This window comes from Astatotilapia calliptera, chromosome 7, assembly GCF_900246225.1.
Source record: "Astatotilapia calliptera chromosome 7, fAstCal1.2, whole genome shotgun sequence".
Taxonomy (NCBI): domain Eukaryota; kingdom Metazoa; phylum Chordata; class Actinopteri; order Cichliformes; family Cichlidae; genus Astatotilapia; species Astatotilapia calliptera.
The window spans coordinates 33982466-34005733 of NC_039308.1; the positions used below are offsets into that span (position 1 = coordinate 33982466).

Consider the following 23268-nt stretch of genomic DNA (forward strand, 5'->3'; position numbering starts at 1 on the left):
GGCTTGTGTTGCTCACAGAGGTCACTGTGAGAAAGTGTGTATATACCTGCGCAGCACTAACATTTGCATTCTCTTTTCTACAGCATTACAGTTCTTCATGTGATTTGATCATGTGATTTATAACAGGACACAACTGGTTGATGTTTTTTTACTACAGGATTACTGGATTTATGAGTGAAGGGAACTGTGTTTGCAGGCTACAGTATATGTTGATTATGCTATTACAGTGTGTTCTTGGGAAAATGTTGAATATTACAGGGGAGAAGTGACTATAGTGTATTGTTGATCTGCCATGGGGCAGATCAAAAGAGGGATTTGTGAGTACAAGAAAATAATTATTACAATATAATGTTTTATTTGCTTAGATCAGAGGAATAGGGAAGGATTTGTCTGTGTTTCAGTTTGGCTTAGCTGTAGGCTTGCGAGTGTGTGTAATTGTTTAGAGGGAAAGGAATTTATTTATTGACACTGGGGGTCTGCTGTCATAAAAGGAGACAGGAAGCTGCAGTTGGGGATTGCTGATGCTGATGCTTGTACCTTTAATAAAAACTCATAATTGTTATAACTTAGAAGCAGGTTTGCAGGAGACTCTCCACATGCTTATCTGTAAATGTAAGACAATAAGAGGCCAATGGCCCAGTGGATGCAGAGTGGGAGTCTCAGTGTTTGTAATATGTTAACTGTGTTTTGTATGTTGTCTAGAGGAATTTGGTGTAGCTTGGGTGAGGAGATTACTTTTATGACCCCCAGGAAGTCACGTATACAGAGACACACACACACAGTGCTTTGACTGTTACGACGCAACCACACTTACATGCACACTCACTCAGGTACTGGTGCATACACACACAAACTTTTTGTTTGCAGCACACCATGGGGGTTTTATGATGGGGTCGCTTCTATAAAGCTGACTGTAACAAACAAAGGAGTGGAAGATTTTCAGAGGGACACCGGCCTTGCTTCTAGAACAGCGGTCCCCAACCTTTTTTGCGCCACGGACCAGTTTATGCCCGACAATATTTTCATGGACCGGCCTTTAAGGTGTCGTGGATAAATACAACAAAATAAAACTAGTATCGGTACCGAAAAAAAGAAAATTTATTCATAACACACGTGAAAAGACCCAGGAAAACCGAGTAAACGATAAAAACGACAACAAAATAACGCTGAAAACCGATAAAACCCCTGAAAACCATACATTTCACACCTGAGCCTCAACTCTCGCGGCCCGGTACCAAATGACTCACGGACCGGTACCGGTCCGAGGCCCGGGGGTTGGGGACCGCTGTTCTAGAAGATGCATGCTTAAATGAAGATGAATAAAGATGAATAAAAGGTTTTTGTGAAAATGACTACTGAGTCCGGTGCAGTCTCTGGATGCCCGAGGAATAAAAAGAACCGGGGTGAAACTGATTTCGTAACATTAGTAAAGGCTGCAATGTAAAAAAACAAACAATCTGCATTTGCAGCTTGTTTATAATTTAATTTGTTTCCTTAGTAATATCTAAACTTATTTATTTGTGGACATATTTTTGATCTGGAGAAAGATTAAAATTGGAGGCAATGTAAGATCAAAACACTACATATACTCTTCAACTAAGTTCAGCATTAAATAATAACAAACTAAACTGATTTTCTCTTATGATACAGTCACCCTATAGAAAACAGCAGTTGGAGACTGCAGCGCAAACAAATTAGCTTAACAGTGTGCAATGAACTTGAGCTTGTGCCTTTGCTTCAAAGATGAGGACCATGTCTGCAACCATTCGCAGTGACTGCTGTCTTCAAAGCATACAGTGGCTTGCAAAAGTATTCGGCCCCCTTGAATTTTTCCACATTTTGTCACATTATAGGCACAAACATGAATCAATTTTATTGGAATTCCACGTGAAAGACCAATACAAAGTGGTGTACACGTGAGAAGTGGAACGAAAATCATACATGATTCCAAACATGTTTTACAAATAAATAACTGGAAAGTGGGGTGTGCGTAATTATTCAGCCCCCTGATTCAATACTTTGTAGAACCACCTTTTGCTGCAATTATAGCTGCCAGTCTTTTAGGGTATGTCTCTACCAGCTTTGCACATCTAGAGACTGAAATCTTTGCCCATTCTTCTTTGCAAAACAGCTCCAGCTCAGTCAGATTAGATGGACAGCGTTTGTGAACAGCAGTTTTCAGATCTTGCCACAGATTCTCGATTGGATTTAGTTCTGGACTTTGACTGGGCCATTCGAACACATGGATATGTTTTGTTTTAAACCGTTCCATTGTTGCCCTAGCTTTATGTTTAGGGTCGTTGTCCTGCTGGAAGGTGAACCTCTGCCCCAGTCTCAAGTCTTTTCCAGACTCCAAGAGGTTTTCTTCCAAGATTGCCCTGTAATTGGCTGCATCCATCTTCCCATCAACTCTGACCAGCCTCCCTGTCCCTGCTGAAGAGAAGCACCCCCAGAGCATGATGCTGCCACCACCATATTTGACAGTGGGGATGGTGTGTTCAGAGTGATGTGCAGTGTTAGTTTTCTGCCACACATAGCGTTTTGCATTTTGGCCAAAAAGTTCCATTTTGGTCTCATCTGACCAGAGCAGCTTCTTCCACATGTTTGCTGTGTCCCCCACATGGCTTGTTGTAAACTGCAAACAGGACTTCTTATGGTTTTCTGTTAACAATGGCCTTCTTCTCGCCACTCTTCCATAAAGGCCAACTTTGTGCAGTGCACAACTAATAGTTGTCCTATGGACAGATTCCCCCACCTGAGCTGTAGATCTCTGCAGCTCGTCCAGAGTCACCATGTTTGGAATCATGTATAATTTTCGTTCCACTTCTCACGTGTACACCACTTTGTGTTGGTCTTTCACGTGGAATTCCAGTAAAATTGATTCATGTTTGTGGCTGTAATGTGACAAAATGTGGGAGAGTTCAAGGGGGCCGAATACTTTTGCAAGCCACTGTATCTGGTGCAGAAATTCACTGTAGTGTACAAGTAGTGATGTAGTTGCTGCAGGATGGCAACTTAACTGCACAGTGACAAAGGGTCTGGTCAAAGTGCTGTTACACGGTGATCATTCACAAATCGGAGTGAGATTGGTTGGAGACAGCAGCTACCATGAGGCGACCTGTACACAAATGTGTTCCCCCAGAAGATGAATTTGTCACCTTTGAACAAGCAATTGGTTACTGCAACGACTTGCAACTGGTTGATGAAAGTGAAGAATAATCACTGCAATCACCAAGCAACCACCTGGTGATATACTAGTCACAAGGAGTGTTCTACTTTTACTCCAAGTGTGACTGAACCATTAGCACAAAATGCAAGACATGCTGCACAACTGCCTGGAAAACACGGAACTTTTTTCTCCATATACGTCAGAAATATTTATAAGTTGAACCACAAACATCCACTCAGGTCTTTTGGGGATTTCAGGTTGTAAAGTCTGCATCTCATCAAGCTGCATCAAACATCTGTACTGTGCGTTATTGGGCATATATATCCAATTACTCCGACTATACAAACACAGCCCAAACAAACCAAAACATAATATCCATGGTAGCAGCATATTGCACTTGGAAGGTGGTTAAAACAACAATAATAATATTCTTGTTATCTGAAAGCAAAATGAAATCAGTTGGGAGTAACACTTGATTTTTAAAGCTTTTAAATACTACACTTGGCTTTTAAATACTACACTCAAACACCTGGCCACAGGCGGTTTTTATTTTTTATCTTTACTCAGCAATTCAGCATCATCACACCGTGTGTTCACTACTGTAACTGTACTTTTTCTGTGTAGCTGCAGCACCCCCAGCAGGCACATCGACTTGAGCATCTCCGTTATGAACATCTCCAGGCAGCACTGCAGCTGGATGAAGAGCCGACAGATCTCGGGATGGATCTCCCCGTCCTCTGGACTGCAGCATTAAGGAGAGGAGAATCAGACACTCGCAGTCAATAGTTTCATCTGTTATTCCACACCAATACGTAACAATTAAACTGCTAGACAAACTTTTAGCTAAATAAGTTCTACTTATATTTTTACTGTATTTAAACCATTTTTTGTTTTTTGTTTTTTCATTTTTTGTGGTCTCAAATCAACAATAATCTATAACTTTTCATTCATAATTTAGCCACGTTTTTCTGTTAAGTTTATATTAAACTGTTTAATGCATGTAATATTTTTCTAATCGTGCTTTTTCAACCTTTTATTCCTACCTTTTATTTTGATCATTACTTTTCTATTACAGTCACAAATTAATTTATTTTGTCTATATTCTAAGTCTTATTTTGCATTAACTGTTACCTTTTCTGCTCAAAGCTAATTCATCAGTTGTAGTTGTTTAGATAACTGATTGATTAGTATCCCGCTTGTATGTATCCCTGATTGGGAACACCTAGTATCTAGCATATTTAACCTTCACTTAATAAAATAAAATATGTGTATATGTGTGACTAACTGTGGATAAAATCTATCACTGACTCCTTTTTCAAAATTGTTGCTTTACTGATTTAACTTAAAATACACTCTGTGATGCTCACCTGTTCTACCTGAATAAACGTTAGCTCATAAACGTTTTAAAAAAAGACAAAATAAATTCAATAAATGAGGGAGCCACAGTTTCTTCTTAAAAAAATATTATCATTCAAACTCGTGTCTAACCCCGAAACAGAGATGACGGCGAGGTCCTGGTGCGCAGCCCGGGCCATGGAGCATCCTTTGGACCGTGTGTGGTGCATCTGAGCCCGCAGAGAAGGACAGTCGGCGGAGATCTCGCCGACGGAGATGACCTGCTCCCGGTACAGCGCTACGAGGGTGTTGAATTCCTGCACAGTCTTAAGGAAAACAAACCATCACGCGATCAGGAAGGACACGATATTACTGTGTGTGATTTCAAATGCAACAAATACAACAAACACACTCTTAATGCGGCTCATCGCGACGCTTTTTATCCATTATGCGCCAATGCTGCTGCACCTGCGCGTAAAAAAGTCGGATTTACACGCATGAATCTGTCCTTTGGTGCAGAGCTGAGCTCAAGTTAATCATTAACAGACATGACTACGATCCTTATTTCAGTACCCACCATCCTGCTGTCGTCCACAGCCCCCTCAGTACTCTCCCGGCGATCCGTCTCCGTCTGCGCCGCTTTACCGAGCGGAAAGATGCTCCCTGTGGATCTTGGGCGTTTTTTCCGCCCATACGGTGCAGAACACATGCATGCACACCCACCACCGGAGCCGAGCCAGACGCAGCGAGCGATGCCCTCTCTTTTCTGGTGGCTGCTGTGTCCTCTGTGGAGAAGAAGACGACACGCAGACGCTGCTGGGTGTGGGCTTTTCTTTCCCCCCCCCTGCTTAATGCCTAAAGCCCCCTCCCGCAGCGGTGCGTGACTGTTCCCCAGAACAGGATCAGAAAAGATATCCCAGCAGCTCCCTCCACATCCCAGCCGAGCGGAGAGTCACCTTCAGCCCCTCCTGAAGGCCGACAGGGAGGCTCCTCCGTCTTCCGCCCCACGCTCACGTGTGCGGAGGATACAGAGAGAGCCAACGGCAAAACAAGTCGTCACCCTCCGACTGAAAATTAACCGTTTCTGTGCATACAGGACAAACGATATGATTTTCTTGCATCCACGAGATGCACGTTTTTTAAACTCATTACCTACTGCATATCAGTCAGGGGCGTGTGCGAAGTGGACTGTGTGGTGGCAGCAGCCCACCTCCCTTTCACTGGTCGAAGTGGGTTGCATGTGGCCTATGACATTAAGTTTGACATCCCTGGTTTAAATGAAGATATTCACTACAAAAAAAACAGGTGAAAACAAAGCTACGTTTCTTTAGTCCCCAGTGTGCCACCTTATTAAAAAAGGAGTCCTGGAAACAACCCCAATATCAGACATGGGGTAACTTCTTTTTTTTAAGAAACCAAGACCTTGTCAGCATAAATGCTCATCTCAAGGCTTCAAAGTATGACTTGAATGAATGAATCATGTAACTTCATCCATCTTTTTTACTGTTATGTCATGTATGTAAAGAAACTAGGCTTCAAAATACAGACACTTGATGGCTAGATTACAGCTTCCTGTGCTTTAAGCTAGCTTGATGCAACCTCAGACCCCAGTGTGAAATAACCAGCATCATTATGGTGGTTATCAACTTTATCTGTTAAACCAGGCTCTCTGCTGCAGGCGCCATGTATGCTCAAATATCAAGGTCATGTGACTTCTGACCAAAATGCTCTCCGAGTACTGCCTGCGCCAATCAGACTCACAGTTAGATGATGATAAAAATCTGAAATGAATAAAACAAACGTAACAGTAAAACGCAAAATATACTGGGACAGAAAAACATTAATGTGGTGATTTAGGGCTTTCTTTGTCAGCAGATACTGATTTAGATTAGAATCAAGTATAAGAACATGTATAGATTTTCTCCATCACCACATTATTGCATGCAACTATGCAATGCACATTTTGTGCTTTATATCGTGGTTTTACTAAAGAACGACATTGCGGCAGCAGAGAATTTTAATCATTTAATTACATGGTGCTTCAGCCATTTTTAAACCACAATTTAAAACCTGCTCCTGACCAGGTGTTTGCTGATTTAGCTGGGTAAAGAGAGACAAAGGAGGGGCTTTGGGCCCACTCTGTGAGCGCCTTTAAGTGGTCCAGTCAGGGCCCAGACTAACTCGACTGATCTGAAAACGGCTGTGCACCAGCGCTCCCCGTCAAACTTGAGAGGTTCTGAGAAGAATGAGAGAAAGTGCCCAAAACAGGTGTACCGAGCAGTTATTATCGTTTAGCATTTTCCAATGAGTTAAAAACCATAAATAAAAACACATTTTCAACCAAAAATCAGCCAGCTAACCTTTATTGAGACTCCTGGTATGGATTACATTTCACAGAAGCAGCGTGTCTCTGTACATTTGATACAGAAAATGGAACAGCAGCAAGATCTTTGGATGGCACTTTTGAAAACACAAAGTGCTTCACAGTTTGGATAAAGTGTACATAAGTCAAGGATATGTACTTACATTCAATTTTTTTCACATCCATACGTTGTGAAACATGACGGACATAAATTAAAGACCTATGAAACAGTTTTCAGCAGATGATTGAAAAAAAATAAAAACACTGATACGGTCGTTTTCAGGTGATGCCTCAAAGCTTGGCACCTTTGAATTTAAGAAATATGGCATTCAAAATTCAAATTGCTGTCAAGTGACCTTAGTGAACACGACACAAGAAGCTCAGTTTTGCAGTTCTGTGCTTTGTTATGTTAGCAGGACAAAAATCATCAGACTGAAGATTTTTCAAGTAATTAGGTAGTTATTAAACCCTAATCACACTCAATACTATAAACTTTTCTCAACAATTTCTGCAAATGTCTCACATGCCCTCTGTTGTTTCAGAGGTATTCCCGGACTCTATTAACATCCGACATGCGATTCAGTAGGCCTAATCTGGAAGAAATGATGCAATTAGACCATAAGGTCTAAAACAGCAGAGGAATAGGATAAAACAGAGGAACACTAGAACCAGGACACAGCACAGGATGCAGCTGATGACAAAAAATATCTTTAACAAAATGTGGCCCAATTGCACTCCGTAAAAATGAAGCACGGGAAAATCTTCGTCTCTGATACCTAATGAGAAAGAGATGAAATGTTCCACATTTAATGACCAATCAAAATTTGTGTGTAATGTCATTATTTGTGCCGAGGTTCAAAATGTTATTCTTTTAAACAACAGAAATACAAATTTTATATTTTACAAAGTGATACATGTTTAACGGGGAAAAAAATTTCTCCAAATACAAATAAACCTTTGATAAGAGCAGAATTTTATAAAGTGGAAGAATATTAAACCTATAAAACAATGATTAGCTTTTAGATGAAACAAACATATGAAAATATTCAATTCATTCGGCAGATAAGCGCACTACACATCATTTCCTCAGCCAGAAACCTTCATCTGGTAATTCTGCCTGAGTCTATTCACAACCATCAAATCCTTCAATGTCTCATCAGTTTCTTTCCTTTACTTTTGCTCTGCAATAACATAAGGAGCTCTACATAAAGAATTCAAGTTAGAAAACCAGACATTTTTTTTTAATGGGACTCAGGTTTTTTCCTTATTTTAGGTTCTATTATTGTGCCAGTGCTAGATACTCACATTAGACATGACATGTCTGAACATGTAAAAATAATAGAGGTTATCCGAGTAATTAATTTGGATTTATAACAAGTATTAAAACAAAATGAGTGAACTGAACTGCATTCTGTTCAATAATTTACTCCTTTTGCCCTTCAGCAAACTTTTCTTTTACTCTTGTTTCTCCATGAAAGTCCAGATTCACTCGTTACCAGGCTGCTGTGAAAGGTTTAGTTCATTTATTTATTAACATTTTGAGTATATTTCATTTGAATTTTAATTAAAGCTCAAGGGAAAAAAGTGACCATAATAGTGGTAAATAATCATGATCTCAAAACAAACATAATTATGGTTTTATGCCCTGATCGAGAAACCAGAAGCTCAGGCTTCAGACTGCTCCACACACTCCTCAGTTTCACACAATGTCATCTTCTCTTGGATTTGTTTGTGAGTAAGAGGGAGTAACTCCAATATGGTCACCTCAGGCACACAACTAAGGGGTTCAAGTGAATACATACATGTATCACAACCCCAAGTGTACATAAGTGTGTTACATTTAAAGAATTAAAAATTATATATTTCCCAAAGACATAAATATCTATTGTCAAATCAGAACTGGTCCCATTCCAAAACTTTAAGTTCTGATGCTTCTTTCTCTGGGTGTCACAGTTATCACAGGCAGTATTATTGTAGCGTCTATTTTACAATATAAAGCACCTTGAGGTGACTGATGTTGTGATTTGGTGCTGTATAAATAAAATTGAATCATCTATCCACCATAAGAGACTAAAAGCTTTTAAGTGGAGGAATGCTCTGTCTGGTTTGCAAACCTAACTATATCGATTTTAACTCCAGTTTCAGTTATTGTTTTAACAGTTTACAACCAGCTGTGTAAAGATAAAATACCCTACAGACACTAAAGCAAGGCGATAAAGCAATACCATTTATTGCTTCCTCAGAACCAAGGTCCTGATGCAATGTGAGCTGAGATTGAAAACTACTTCATGCATTTTTGCTTTTGTCAACCTTCACAGAAACGGGATAATCCAGACTTTTCTGTCACAGTATTACACTGGAAACACTTCCTAGTCAAATAAAAACAAATTAAACTAAACAGCAAAGCTTCTCACCTTCAGGCAGAGGCCATGATGCACACGGCGAAGCCTCAAATTCACACTTGCGAGCCTTGTAAAGTTTTGGGAAAAGGGTTTTTGCCCTTTGATCGAGCTCTGAAGAAGACAGAACAGGGGACGAACTAAAGAGCATATCCTCACCAGAAAATGTTTGCTATTCTGAACACAAAGAGCGAATTAACAAACGTACCAGTTTGTAAGTTGGTGTATAAGATGACATCCCGGCAGAGAGGGCAGGTGGTCTTGTCATTTCCACTGTTCATGGCGTGTGCGCGAAGACATGGCTCACAGAAGACATGACCACAGGCCTGACTTCTGTGAGGACTGAAGTAGACATCCAGACATACAGCACAGGTGAGGTTCTCCCTGTTCTCCTGGTGCTCCTCCTCCTCCTCCTCATCATCATCATCCAGCAGCAAAACTCTCACACGTTCAGCCTGGACATAAACATCCTGAGTTTTTATTTTTTGGTCCCAAACGGCGGAGGGAAAAAACGCTTCTACAAGCATACTTTGGAGGAGAAACTGCCCAGATCACATTTTGAATCTTGTATCTAAAATAATTTAAGTCCTGCTCATTATTACATGCATATGGTAACTGCACTGGTTCTTATATAGTGTTTTTCTACACTTACGGATACAGTTATGTCTGAAGGTTTTCACAGGACTCCAGGCAGTCATATGAAAAACTACACTCCGTGATTCAACAACATCTAGAACCACCTTCAACAGCAACTTTAAGTAATGATTTTCTGTATGACTCAGTCTCTCACATCATTGTGGAGGAATTTTGGCACACTCTTCTTTACCATGTCACTTCAGTTCACAGACTTTTGCACACCACAGGGAAACGCACTTCAGCTGATCAGTGCCAAACAGCAGACTACTAAAACACTGGATTTTCGCTAACCACAACTGAAGCACGGCCTTCATGCATTTGGTCTTCCATCTATACACAGCAAGCCAAATCAGATCATTTTATTAAAATGCATCTAAAAGTCACCAACATACAAACACTTAGGTGAAGTCCAGCAGAGCTATCAGCCCCATCAAATAAAGCAGCCACAGCCTCAAGTTTCAGTCTTAAAATAGAGTTGTTATGAAGGGAAAACTATCCACAGAGGCCAAAGCCCCCACTCTGTGCCAAACAGATTTTTTTATGCTGTAATGTTTTGGGGTATTTTACCATGATAATGGGGACTGCCCTGCTTTTTGAGCTAGAACGAAGGAATCATTGGAGAAGCTGCAGTTTTCAGCACTTCCATGTTGGCTTCCTTTTTCAGCCACAGCAGCTGCCACTTGATTGCATCCTTCATACTGACACTAACTCAGTGTGAACCTTGCTCTCTCACCAGTGCTTTCTCATTCTGGTGTTGCAGCCATCTCTCTCTCTCCTCCTTTGTTTCAGTCTCACACTCTTCATATGGTTCTTCTCTTTTTTGCTAAGGCTGTTTGAGGGTGGGGAGCCGACAGAGGTTTGAGGCTGAGACAATAACACACGTCACTTATTTAGCAGCTCAAACAACAGAATCTATCAGCTAGTGAATTTTTTTTCCCACTGGTATGCAAGCAGACAGTTTAACCACAAGTTTGGGCTGTCTATCAGGGGGCAAGAGGTTGGGAACACAGGGTCATCAATCTGTCACAGAGTTAACTTGGAGAGAAAAACAACCACATTCACACTTACAGCCAAGTTAGAATCACAGTTTAACCCTATATGCTGGTCTATGGAGTGTGGGAGGAAGCCAGAGCATGCAGACATGGGGAAAACATGCAAACCTCGCACAGAGGTCCTAGTCATTGGATTTGAACCCAGGACCTTCTTGCTGTAGGTGACAATCCCATTGGACCACTTTGCTGCTCACTTTGGAAGTTATCTGCCCACCAGCTATGGTAGGCTACAGCATACATTGCTATATGAGAATGAGGTTAACCGTGCCTTAAAACTCTCTTGGCTGCTAAGTTAGACTGAAAATGGGAAATAACCTTGCCAAGGTTTCAGCCCCCCCCCCTCCCAAATTCAGATGCATTCTGAACACTGGAAATACTCAGTGTGGTTTTGGGATGAAAGTCAGTAACAGAGTCGAGAATTCACTTGACCATTACTTCTACTACTCTGTACTCACACGTAATCACGTGGTCTGGCAGGTTAAAGATAGTTTACAATAAATCCAAACAGAGAGAAAATAAATAAATAAAAATGAATATACCACTGGTTCTTCTTCATGCTCAGAGACACTGTCAGAGATCCATCTCCTTCTGAGAAACACAGCAGGATCAGAGACCTCGTCGCAGAGAGCTGCAGTCTCTACAGAAGACTCAACACCCTCCTCTGTTAGCAGGAGATGCTGATCCAGAGGTGGCTGGGTACCCTCAGAAACAGATGAAGAGGCTTCACCATCTGTGTGAAGCTGCTCGCTTGCAGGATGTGAGACAACATCAGGGTAAAAATCACGACCACAGAAAGCTGGCACACTCTTCCAGCGAGCATTTTCTCTTTCTACAGGAGTTCGCCCATCAGTTTGTGGATTTGAGGCCTCCATAGGACTCTCATGGGGCATTGTAGCAGCACAGTTAAAATCCTGAAATCTATCCAGTGCAGTCGTGCTAAACTCAGCCCTCTCCTCGTGATTCTGAGAAATGTCCATCTGTCCCCTGTTGAGCCTCGACCTTAAAGGCTGGCCCATCAGGATGGAGTGCTTGTGGTCGTAATCCAGGTGGCTTTTGCTGAAGTGAATGGAGGCGTCAGTGCCACAGGGACACTGACTGCGATTAATGAAGTTGAAGCCTCCCAGGCGAGCTCTACAATTCTGGCAGTTGAGTTTTCCAGCAGTCCACTGGGTCTGGGGACACCAAAGGAACAAAGCTTAAAGATTAACTTTTTTCAGTTTCTTGCTCCTCTTCCAACAATAACAGTCAACACAGCTTTAAAAAAAATAAATAAATAACTAAATAAAAATGTTGACATATTATCTTTGTTCACACGGGTCACACTCACTTGGTGAACTGAGGTCAAAATCCACTCTGGCAATATGTCAACATCGAGGTGCCAAATACTGCAAACATCAGCAGAGGCTTCATCTGTGTACGGAATCTGCTCCAAAGCAAAAAACACACAGACAGCCGAGACGGTTTACATGAAAAAAAAAAAAAACAGCTTCTCAGGTACTGATAGCCAGTTAGTGCCATGTGAGAAAGGATGTTTTCACACGACTTTCTACAGTCCAGTGGTGGAGGTGGTGATGATTTGGGCTTGTTTTGCAGCCATGGGACCTAAGCACCTTTAGTTATTGGGTCGACCATGAACTCCTCTGTACATCTGTGGACTAGAGCTCTATTAGTTTGAGGTCTGGTCCATAAACCTCAATGAACTGAAGCCACATTAAAAGACTGGGCCAAATTTGCTTTTTTGTGAGTTTTGTTTTAGCTTCTGTCACACATTAATTTCCCAATCAAATACCATAAAACGTCTCCTAAAGTAAACTATGAAGTTAATGAAAGAAAACACATTTAGGATTTTAAAATAAACTGTTACCGTTAAAAAACATGTTGAGTCTATGATGCTTTTCCGACACTTCCTGCAGCGCAGCATGGATCTCTGCATATTTTCCTGCAGTGGGTCCTTCATCTGTACATGGTGACAAAGGCTGTCAATGCATAATGATGAACTCACCTGCACTGGTCCTGACTCTCAAATAAAAGGACAAAAAAAACAAAACTAATGACAAAAATATTTGGACATTCAAACTGTCAGCTGAAATAATCAGCTGTGAATACAAACAATTGGTTGTTTGAAGAGTCCTCCTCCCATCTCTCTTCCAGAGGCATTAGGAAAACCACATGTACAGAGATTGATTTCTGAGTCGGAAGTTGGAGGCTGGAAATCAATTAGTTCAATCGCTTGATGATGTGGATCCAGATAGGATCTGAAGTGGCTCAAATCATTTTAAAGCTACTACCTTTGGAAGTAGCCTACACATGCAAATAGATATAGGCTCCATGTGGTCCACAGCTGTTTCATTTTGATGATAAAAAAATAAATTTATAGTTTGCAGCAAATACGTGGATATTACTGTTTAGTATTTAAGGTGCAAAGTTAAACTCACTTAAAGCTAGGCCTGTAATCCTGGAAGGTGCTGGAGGTGTTACAGCAGTCATCAGAAGGATTGTTAAGCATTTGGATGAACAAGGGTTTTACAGTTAACTAAAGTGCGACTTCACTCACCTTCAGGACTTTTTGGATTGACAGGGACATTAATCTGAGCACTGAGAAGCAATGTGATGAATCCTGGACATGAGATGTTTCAAAAATCAAAACACTTATTGTCACATGGATTTGGTGAGACAACATCGGTCTCTGAGATTCTTTTGGTCCTGGTAGAGATCGCGCTGAGATGTTTCCATGTTTTGCACAATCCTTTTATTACCATTGCAAGCAATCACAACTATGTTCTCTTTAACTTTGATGTACATTAAGGAATCTATTCTCAACAGATTACATGGATTCTTTCATCAGCTGACAAAGAGGTGATCAAAAGGTGAGCTATTGATCTGATAACCCTCTACACCACCTACTGGAGATGAACACTACAGGGAGTGCAGAATTATTAGGCAAGTTGTATTTTTGAGGAATAATTTTATTATTGAACAACAACCATGTTCTCAATGAACCCAAAAAACTCATTAATATCAAAGCTGAATGTTTGTGGAAGTAGTTTTTAGTTTGTTTTTAGTTTTAGCTATTTTAGGGGGATATCTGTGTGTGCAGGTGACTATTACTGTGCATAATTATTAGGCAACTTAACAAAAAACAAATATATACCCATTTCAATTATTTATTGTTACCAGTGAAACCAATATAACATCTCCACATTCACAAATATACATTTCTGACATTCAAAAACAAAACAAAAACAAATCAGCGACCAATATAGCCACCTTTCTTTGCAAGGACACTCAAAAGCCTGCCATCCATGGATTCTGTCAGTGTTTTGATCTGTTCACCATCAACATTGCGTGCAGCAGCAACCACAGCCTCCCAGACACTGTTCAGAGAGGTGTACTGTTTTCCCTCCTTGTAAATCTCACATTTGATGATGGACCACAGGTTCTCAATGGGGTTCAGATCAGGTGAACAAGGAGGCCATGTCATTAGTTTTTCTTCTTTTATACCCTTTCTTGCCAGCCACGCTGTGGAGTACTTGGACGCGTGTGATGGAGCATTGTCCTGCATGAAAATCATGTTTTTCTTGAAGGATGCAGACTTCTTCCTGTACCACTGCTTGAAGAAGGTGTCTTCCAGAAACTGGCAGTAGGACTGGGAGTTGAGCTTGACTCCATCCTCAACCCGAAAAGGCCCCACAAGCTCATCTTTGATGATACCAGTCCAAACCAGTACTCCACCTCCACCTTGCTGGCGTCTGAGTCGGACTGGAGCTCTCTGCCCTTTAACAATCCAGCCACGGGCCCATCCATCTGGCCCATCAAGACTCACTCTCATTTCATCAGTCCATAAAAACTTAGAAAAACCAGTCTTGAGATATTTCTTGGCCCAGTCTTGACGTTTCAGCTTGTGTGTCTTGTTCAGTGGTGGTCGTCTTTCAGCCTTTCTTACCTTGGCCATGTCTCTGAGTATTGCACACCTTGTGCTTTTGGGCACTCCAGTGATGTTGCAGCTCTGAAATATGGCCAAACTGGTGGCAAGTGGCATCTTGGCAGCTGCACGCTTGACTTTTCTCAGTTCATGGGCAGTTATTTTGCGCCTTGGTTTTTCCACACGCTTATTGCGACCCTGTTGACTATTTTGAATGAAACGCTTGATTGTTTGATGATCACGCTAGTGATGGGACGTTCTGTATCGAGGCTTCGGAGCGTGTGTCGAGTAATGGAGGGGGCGTTTCCGCGAAGCGCGTATCGAGGCTTGCTTCATTTATGGGAGGAGCTGAAAATGATGACGTCCGAAGCCTCGCTGCCCGGCTGTACCACGTGACTGGTTCATGAAGCGGTTCGAACTTTGCCGCAAATAATCATTTTTCCATACTGCCAGCATAACTATACACAGTATACTGCCATCACTACAATATACATGTTTTACACACTCCTTTTGTTGTTGACATTTACAGGCTGTGTGCAAAATGCCACACTCTTCAAATTCATGCCAGCTATTATTTTTACGTCCAGTAGGTGTCCTGCTAGAGCAAATGAAGCTTCATGAAGCTTCGCGTTGGGGTGAACCAATTGGATGAAAAGCTCCAGTGCTTCATGGGGCTTCATCTGCCCATCACTAGATCACGCTTCAGAAGCTTTGCAATTTTGAGACTGCTGCATCCCTCTGCAAGATATCTCACTATTTTTGACTTTTCTGAGCCTGTCAAGTCCTTCTTTTGACCCATTTTGCCAAAGGAAAGGACGTTGCCTAATAATTATGCACACCTGATATAGGGTGTTGATGTCATTAGGCCACACCCCTTCTCATTACAGAGATGCACATCACCTAATATGCTTAATTGGTAGTAGGCTTTCGAGCCTATACAGCTTGGAGTAAGACAACATGCATGAAGAGGATGATGTGGACAAAACACTCATTTGCCTAATAATTCTGCACTCCCTGTACAGAAAGTATCGTTACCGCCTCATAGCACTATACGTGCTAGTTATTCTAGATTTAACTCCTTAATGTGTCTTTAGAGGGGTTTTTTTAAGCTCTTGTATAAATTAGCTTTATTGTATTTTTTATTTTATGTAGTTCTGTTATAATGTTTGCTATGTTGAGCCATGTGGCCTTTTCATGTTTTGGATGCTGTACCACAGCAATTTGCAAACTTTAGTGGTAGTAAGTATTTCTTATTTAAAGTTAACGGTTTCGATGAAATAAGAAAAACACAATTCAAGTAAAACAATAAAATGAGTCGCTAGTTAGCTACTGAGCCCTATTAAACGACAACGGCTACGGTCCAAATACAACGAAGAACATTTCGACAACTATAAAAATAAAATAAGCTTACCTTTAAGACAGACGTATTTGCTAGGTAAACACGGCTACGCTAAGAAAACAAAATATTTCTCTTGAGTTTAAATAGCTCGGTGACGTCATGAAAAGTGCTCAACGGGACGTCTAATGGGCCAAAAAGGACCGTAAAGGCCGCTGCTGTCGCTTCAACTTCATGGTAAATGGAGTTGAATTTGTATAGCGCTTTACTTAGTCCCTGAGGACCCCAAAGCGCTTTACACTACATTCAGTCATTCACCCATTCACAAACACACACTGGTGACGGCAAGCTACATTGTACAGATCAGTACAATTTTCGTTAAACACAAATAAAATCTGGACTTGAATAAAAAAAAAAAGAGAACTTGTAAACTAAAATAAAATGAAAATATAGAGGACAGATCTTTAAGTAATTTTTAGTTTGGTTAAAAAACATTACAAGTTGCCTGATGAGTCACTGAAAGACAAGTTTACTGAGACTCTGGATGTTTATAATAGTATGACACACGTTCAAACAATTTGTTATTCTAATAATACCTGTACTAATCTTAACTATGACACGTCATTGCACACAGCAATAATTGGAAAGACAGAAACTAACAAATACTAAACTAAAAACCCAACATTGTCAAACAAAAACTAAAATGGAACTGAACTAAATTTTAAATAGATCAATTAAAATAACAACAACAAATAATTCGAAAATACCAAACTATATTTAACTCTGAGCCTGAGGAATAAGCAGTCACCAGACTTGCGGGATGTTAATTTATTCTTTAACAATTTCATTTGTAAATCACAAAATAAAACTGATTTTGTTTAACAGCTAAACATAACACTGCAGTGTTATGTTACTTTTATGGGTTGGCCTTGGGAGTCCAGTAAGGTCATTGTGTCCCCTCAGATGAAATCTACTGATATGTTTTTACATCTATGAGTAAAACATAGAGATTCTTAGTTTTGTAATGACAGACTTAAACGCTCACGCTGCAGCGCACACAAAGATCAAGCTTAGTCCTGCAGCAGCAATGGAGGGAAAGAGTGTGACTGAGGATACAAACTATAAAAGTCAGATTTTGAGAAATACTAGTTTCCTTTTTTGACTTAAAAAAACTGCAGTGCGGTGAATTTCTGCTCTTGTCTGTGACTCCAGGTGTTCTCGTGTGTGGTGACTTCATTAATCCATGTTTGCACATTGAGAAAATTTCTCTCCTTTCCACAATATGCTACCCTCTTTGTCCTTTAGAAGTGCTCAAAGTATGCTAAGAAAATAAGTCACCACCAGCCCAGAGCTTTAATAGAAGGCAGCATGGATCCATGCTTTCATGTTGTTGATGCAAAATTCTGACCTACCCTGTGAATGTCTCAGCAGAAGACTTAACAGAGCAGGTGATGTTTTTCCAGTCTTGCATTTTCCAGTTTTGAAACCTCACTTTCCTGTCCTTAGCTGGCTGGTGTTCTGCTGATGTAGACCATCCGCTTCAAGCTTTGATTGGATTCAGAAATTCTCTTCTGCATACAGTGGTTACATGAGTTACTGTCGTATCAGCTTGAAGCAGTCTGGCCATTCTTCTCTGATTTCTGGCATCAACAAAGCATTTTCTCTTTTGAACCATACCCTATAAACCCTAGACATGGTTTTGCAGGAAAATTCCAGTAGATCACCAGTTTCTGAAATACTCATCTGGCGCTAACTGTAATGAAATGCTATGTGACAGGTAAAGACCGAAACACAGGACTTGGGAGACTAACTTGGGAGAGTAACTTAAACTCAGCTTAAGAACAAAGCATACATGGAGCAAGGCTGGTGCAAAACACATGGAAAACTTAAAAATACAGGGAACAGAGGGATACAACATAGAGGGAGAACATAAGAAAGAACAGATTCACACACTACACACCAGGTAATGAAGGAAGAGGAAACAGGTCGGAGCACAGCTGATGCTAATCACAGAAGAATAGACAAGGGAAGAAGAACTTAATACAAAACACAAGAGATTATCAAAATTAAACAGAAGCTAACACTGAGACACGGACTCAAACCACAAAACCTGACACAAGGACAGAAAGGTAAACATGAAGAAAAAGCTGACTTCACCTGAGAAAAAAATAAGGACAAAACACAAAGATGAGGCTTGGACAGAATGGGCATGAAAGAGACCTAACATCATCAAGCGACAAACAAAGAACTAGAAGCATAAAAAAGAAATTAAAAAGCAAGAAGCAATAATAACAAACTCAAAAGAAAAAATGATAGAAAGCTTTACCATAAATCAATATTCAAACCCCAAAAGAATCATAAACCTACAATACTCAAAACCAACCAGATCAAGAAACACCCTTTCCACATTTCACAGTTACTTAAATTGCATTTATTGCCCATTCTGATGCTCAGTTTGACCTTCAGGTGGTCACCTTGACCATGTCTGCATGGGTAAAAGCATCAAGTTCCTGCCATGTGTATTCCTAATAAAATGGCCAGTGAGTGCAAATGGTTGTATACTAATGCAGGCCATTTATGATTTAAAGCAGGATGTTTATCCTTGTTTATACTTGACATTATGTAACATGTGACACAGATGACACAATGTATGAGTTTATTAATTATACAGGAACTCATCCTGCACTCCAGTTTTGCATGGAATTTTGCAGTTGTGCATCTGAGTTTATAACCTCTGATTTGTGGACAAAGTGTGTAAGTGCAACAGCACACATAAAAGATACTTAAGATAAAAGTTAATTTTGCCTTTAATGGAACAGAAAAGTGATGTAGGGAAAATGCCCCCCTGTTAAAGTTGTTTGGTTGGCCAATGTTTATGTCTGTCACAGATCCAGCTAAACTTTCATTACTTTTAAATATTTATTTAAATTGATGGCATAATTTTTTCCAAATCAAATAGAGGAAACAATATGGGATTACTCAAAGATTTTAGGCTCTCATTAAAGCTCGTTTACTCGGAGGTGCAGCAAAGCAGTACTTTTTATATTGTTCTTGACGTTTTTTGGTTTTTAACATTGAACAACTGAATGAAAATAATACAGTGTCATAATAATACAACAATCTGGCACAATGGCCAAACTTTTTAATTATTTTATTTTATTTTACTTTGAAGGCGTTTGAAGCTTAAGATAACAAAAATGTAATAATTGTTTATGTGTTGTGACAGTGAATCAACGCCGGGTGGCAGTGTGACATCTCAGATTGACTGCACTGCGCTGATCGTGGTGCTGAAAGCAGACGACTGCCACAAATGAAATACACGGGAAGAAAAACATATTTCATATCAACTCATATTGAGTTGAAACAATAACTGAAATAGTTTTAAATTAAAAAATGATTTTAATTTTAGGCCATTCAAAAATGAGCAAATCCACTTTTTTCAATAAAATTTACATAAATAAATAAATAAATAAATCTTAATCCACTTGCAGTCTGGAGACCACGGAGTAGAAGGAAACTACTGTGTTTTTTTCACAGCTCCTACATCTTCACTGCCTGAGCTGTGGACTAAACAGACATAACCATGCCTCTGTTACAGCCTCACACAGAAATGACGCATTTTCCATCACCGGTATAAAACCGCAGCATCATTCTCCGTCAGCAGCCAACACTCGCAGTTTACAGCCTCTCTGCACTTCTCGGCAGACCAGCTGACCGCTATGCGCTCTTCACGGTGTTCCCGTGCCATGCGCTCTGCAGAGTAGAACCTCTCCAGTCGCATCGAAGTGGCCCAACGATGGAGGGCACAAACAACACGACCGCCTGGCTTCAACTCGACAACTCTTCAAACAAAGCCCCAAAACCAGAAGACGAGGAGGTGAAACTCAGCTACCAAGTGGTCACATCCTTCCTGCTCGGCGCGCTCATCCTGTGCGCAATATTTGGGAACGCGTGCGTGGTTGCAGCAATCGCGCTGGAGCGCTCTCTCCAGAATGTCGCCAACTATCTGATCGGCTCTCTTGCCGTCACGGACCTGATGGTGTCGGTGCTGGTGCTGCCCATGGCGGCGCTCTACCAGGTTTTGAATCGGTGGACTCTCGGGCAGATTCCGTGCGACATCTTCATCTCTCTGGATGTGCTATGCTGCACGTCGTCCATCCTGCACCTGTGCGCCATCGCTCTGGACAGATACTGGGCCATAACCGAGCCCATAGACTATATGAAGAAGAGGACCCCGAGGAGAGCCGCGGTCCTCATCAGCGTCACTTGGCTAGTGGGGTTCTCCATCTCCGTGCCGCCTATGCTGATCATGCGCTCCCAGCCCAGCAGCATGGCAGAGGACAGGGCGAACCCCAAGCAGTGTAAGATAAGGCAAGACCCCTGGTACACAATATACTCCACTTTCGGGGCTTTTTACATCCCGCTAACTCTGATGCTGGTTTTATACGGGCGGATATTCAAAGCTGCCCGGTTCCGCATCAGGAGGACGGTGCGTAAAACGGAGAAAAAGAAAGTGTCCGACTCCTGCCTGGCGCTCTCTCCCGCGCTCTTCCATAAAAAGATCCAAGGAGATGCACAGGGCAAGAGCTGGAAAAGAAGCGTGGAGCCCCGGCCGCTGCCGAGTGTCAACGGCGCGGTGAGACACGCCGAAGACGGCGAGTCTCTGGAGATCATCGAAGTTCACAGCAACTCCAAAGGCAACCTGCCGCTGCCCAACACCCCGAGCTCCGTGCCGCTCTTCGAGAGCAGGCATGAGAAAGCGACGGAGGCGAAGAGGAAGATCGCGCTGGCACGGGAGCGCAAAACGGTGAAGACTTTGGGCATCATCATGGGCACCTTCATCCTCTGCTGGCTGCCTTTCTTCATCGTCGCCCTGGTCATGCCTTTCTGCCAGGAGTCGTGCTACATGCCCCGCTGGCTAGAGGATGTCATTAACTGGCTGGGCTACTCCAACTCTTTACTGAACCCCATCATTTACGCGTACTTCAACAAAGATTTTCAGAGCGCTTTCAAGAAAATCATCAAGTGTCACTTTTGCAGACCGTGATGGTTCAAGACTCACCGGGTCACTGAGGGCTGATCTGGAGACATCCAGGTGAAAAAGAGACCAACAGCCTGCGAACAGATTGTTCTCAAACAAGAACTGAGGGCTCACAATGATTATTGCCGCTCATCACCATCGTTAAATATCTCCAGAGATGTCTATAGCCTATGCATAGATAAAGCTGTGATCGTTTGATTCAAGCTCCGTGTTGCTCATCCTGTTCTTTGATGTCCAATAAAAAAAACAACTTTTTAATACTTTTCCCCCTGAAGTCATTATTTTAACACTTTTAAATTCTGCGCCAGGAAGAATTTATTGAATTGAAACTGTGAATCCACGTTTCCAGTAGCTAAGCTGTGAATATTTAAAATTAAAAAATAACATTTTAACTAGGCAAAAAATCAATAATATAGTGTTTCTTTTAGAAATTTGATGCTTTCCTCAGGTGCCAGTCGAAATTTTAGGGTTATTTTAATCCGATGGTTTACATTACAACATTGAGGCGATGGTTGTTGTAATATGTTACTGTATAAAAAATAAGAAAGAAGAAGAATATGAAGCATTTTGTGGGGTCTGTTAATTGAATAAAAAAAACAGTAAAATAAATTTAAAAAAAAAACTAAGACGACAATTTTTTGGACATTAAATTATAGACAATGACATGTATCTATGATGTCGCTCTGCTACACCATAAGTAATTACATACGTTAATAATGGATGCAGTAATAATGGATACAATAATAATGGATACAATAATGTGGCAATTAGCAAAACAGAAAGGGATTTAGTCACAATAACATAACCTTCAACTTCTGAAGGATTGTCATTGTCTCTGGTGATAACCCGTCACCCAGCTTCTATAAACTACCATGCATGCGCATGCAAATGATGGCATTAAATATCTACTGCAGTGCCCTCAAGCAAGGTGCATAACGAGACACTTTTCCCAGCAGAAGCGTCAACAGTTAAGGATGTGACTGTGCAGCTTCCACATGTGGATTTTTTTTTTAAATCCGTCTGTCTGAATATGACTAAATTACCTCTCCATCCACTGCTGACCTGTTGGAGGCTGACTCATTACAGAGTCATGCCATTTTGGTGTTTATTAAATTAAAAAAAAAATCTTAAATCAGAATCAGAATACTGTATTAACATCAATCCCAGAGGAAATTATTTAGATGAAACTGAATTTCTGGGAAATGTGGCCATAAATTAATGCTAAATATAATGAGAATATTTAAATGGATGAAAGAGTGTCTCTAATTAGAGAATTTCTTTCTACAAGAGCAGGAATGAATTAAACTGAAATGTGATCTTGCAGGCATTAAAGAGGAAAGTGATCTTAAATTTAAAGGGGCAGCTGTGCATTTAAATCTGTCAAAAAAGCACCTCACTTCCTTACAGGATCTAATCCCTTGCATTTGAAGCATGTCACCCTCCGCACAGCATCTTCACACAGACTCCTGAGTCCTGAGATGGTTCCTTATGAGCGCCACCTGCATTCTGATCATGTCGTGTCATGCATGTATGGGTGTTACATCAGTGTTCAGAGTGAAACAAAAGCTTCCTTATTACAGTCTGAAAAAATGTATTTCACCATTCCACTGAGGTGTGTGTGTGTGGGAGCTTTTTGCATGTGCCGGATATATGGACAAACCCATGGAAAGAGGGGACAAAAAATAAACACACACCATTCATCATATGTGAGATTTCACAAATAGGTTGCAGCTTAAGTGGAAACGGTGCTACTTCACTTGTGGCTTCGTAACATATAAGTTCATCTTAAAAGGGGTGTGAAGGCGGCTTGCAGATGGATGCTGAAGAGGTGGTCGCCATAGAGACATATGGGGGATGCAAACTCCGGGGCCGAGGGGCAATTACCTGATCAAAGGCCTGTTGCGACACAGGAACACGGAGGTGTGTATGAGGGACCCACAGCTGCCTGCTGCCTCACACAATAAGCAGGTGTATTATTTTATTTTATTTATTTATTGGCTGGTGCTGAAAAGTGGT

The 23268-nt window shown here is 41.1% G+C and overlaps 3 protein-coding genes across 4 annotated transcripts in view; 1 reads left to right on the forward strand and 2 right to left on the reverse strand.

The window, feature by feature from the left end:
* The window catches only part of c6.2 (complement component 6, duplicate 2), a 31155-nt gene extending 25543 nt beyond the window's left edge, over positions 1-5612 (reverse strand). Inside the window, exons 1-3 of the mRNA XM_026174462.1 lie at positions 5082-5612; positions 4658-4830; positions 3781-3911 (exon numbers count right to left, since the gene is read on the reverse strand). Of these exons, the coding sequence (XP_026030247.1) occupies positions 3781-3911; positions 4658-4830; positions 5082-5213 (436 nt within the window). The 5' untranslated portion in view covers positions 5214-5612. The remainder of the gene's footprint in view (positions 1-3780; positions 3912-4657; positions 4831-5081) is intronic.
* A 1246-nt stretch (positions 5613-6858) lies between these two features.
* Positions 6859-16401, reverse strand: LOC113026053 (E3 ubiquitin-protein ligase RNF180-like). Of its 2 annotated transcripts, XM_026174463.1 has the most exons (8): positions 16287-16401; positions 13508-13570; positions 12818-12910; positions 12281-12376; positions 11493-12125; positions 9474-9720; positions 9281-9379; positions 6859-7642 (listed from the first exon to the last, which is right to left on the reverse strand). In XM_026174463.1, the coding sequence occupies exons 2-8, from the start codon at positions 13535-13537 to the stop codon at positions 7455-7457; spliced, it is 1386 nt and encodes a 461-aa protein (XP_026030248.1). In that variant the 5' UTR covers positions 13538-13570; positions 16287-16401; the 3' UTR covers positions 6859-7454. The 2 variants fall into 2 exon arrangements, with proteins under 2 accessions (XP_026030248.1, XP_026030249.1); XM_026174464.1 differs by lacking the exon at positions 13508-13570 and having other exon boundaries at positions 16287-16400.
* Positions 16402-19893: 3492 nt separating this feature from the next.
* Positions 19894-21476, forward strand: htr1ab (5-hydroxytryptamine (serotonin) receptor 1A b). Its single transcript, XM_026176984.1, has one exon. It carries the CDS (start codon positions 20008-20010, stop codon positions 21256-21258), a length of 1251 nt encoding a protein of 416 aa, XP_026032769.1. The 5' UTR covers positions 19894-20007; the 3' UTR covers positions 21259-21476.
* Positions 21477-23268: the final 1792 nt, after the last annotated feature.

Excerpts from the sequence above, each read along its gene's own strand:
- htr1ab (XM_026176984.1), top strand. The coding sequence starts at position 20,008 with ATGGAGGGCACAAACAACACGACCGCCTGGCTTCAACTCGACAACTCT.
- LOC113026053 (XM_026174463.1), bottom strand. The coding sequence starts at position 13,537 with ATGTCCCTGTCAATCCAAAAAGTCCTGAAG. Across the intron at positions 12,911-13,507 it reads CAATCCAAAAAGTCCTGAAG|ATGAAGGACCCACTGCAGGA; the intron begins GTGAGTGAAGTC and ends CACCATGTACAG. Across the intron at positions 12,126-12,280 it reads TTTTGACCTCAGTTCACCAA|ACCCAGTGGACTGCTGGAAA; the intron begins GTGAGTGTGACC and ends TGGTGTCCCCAG.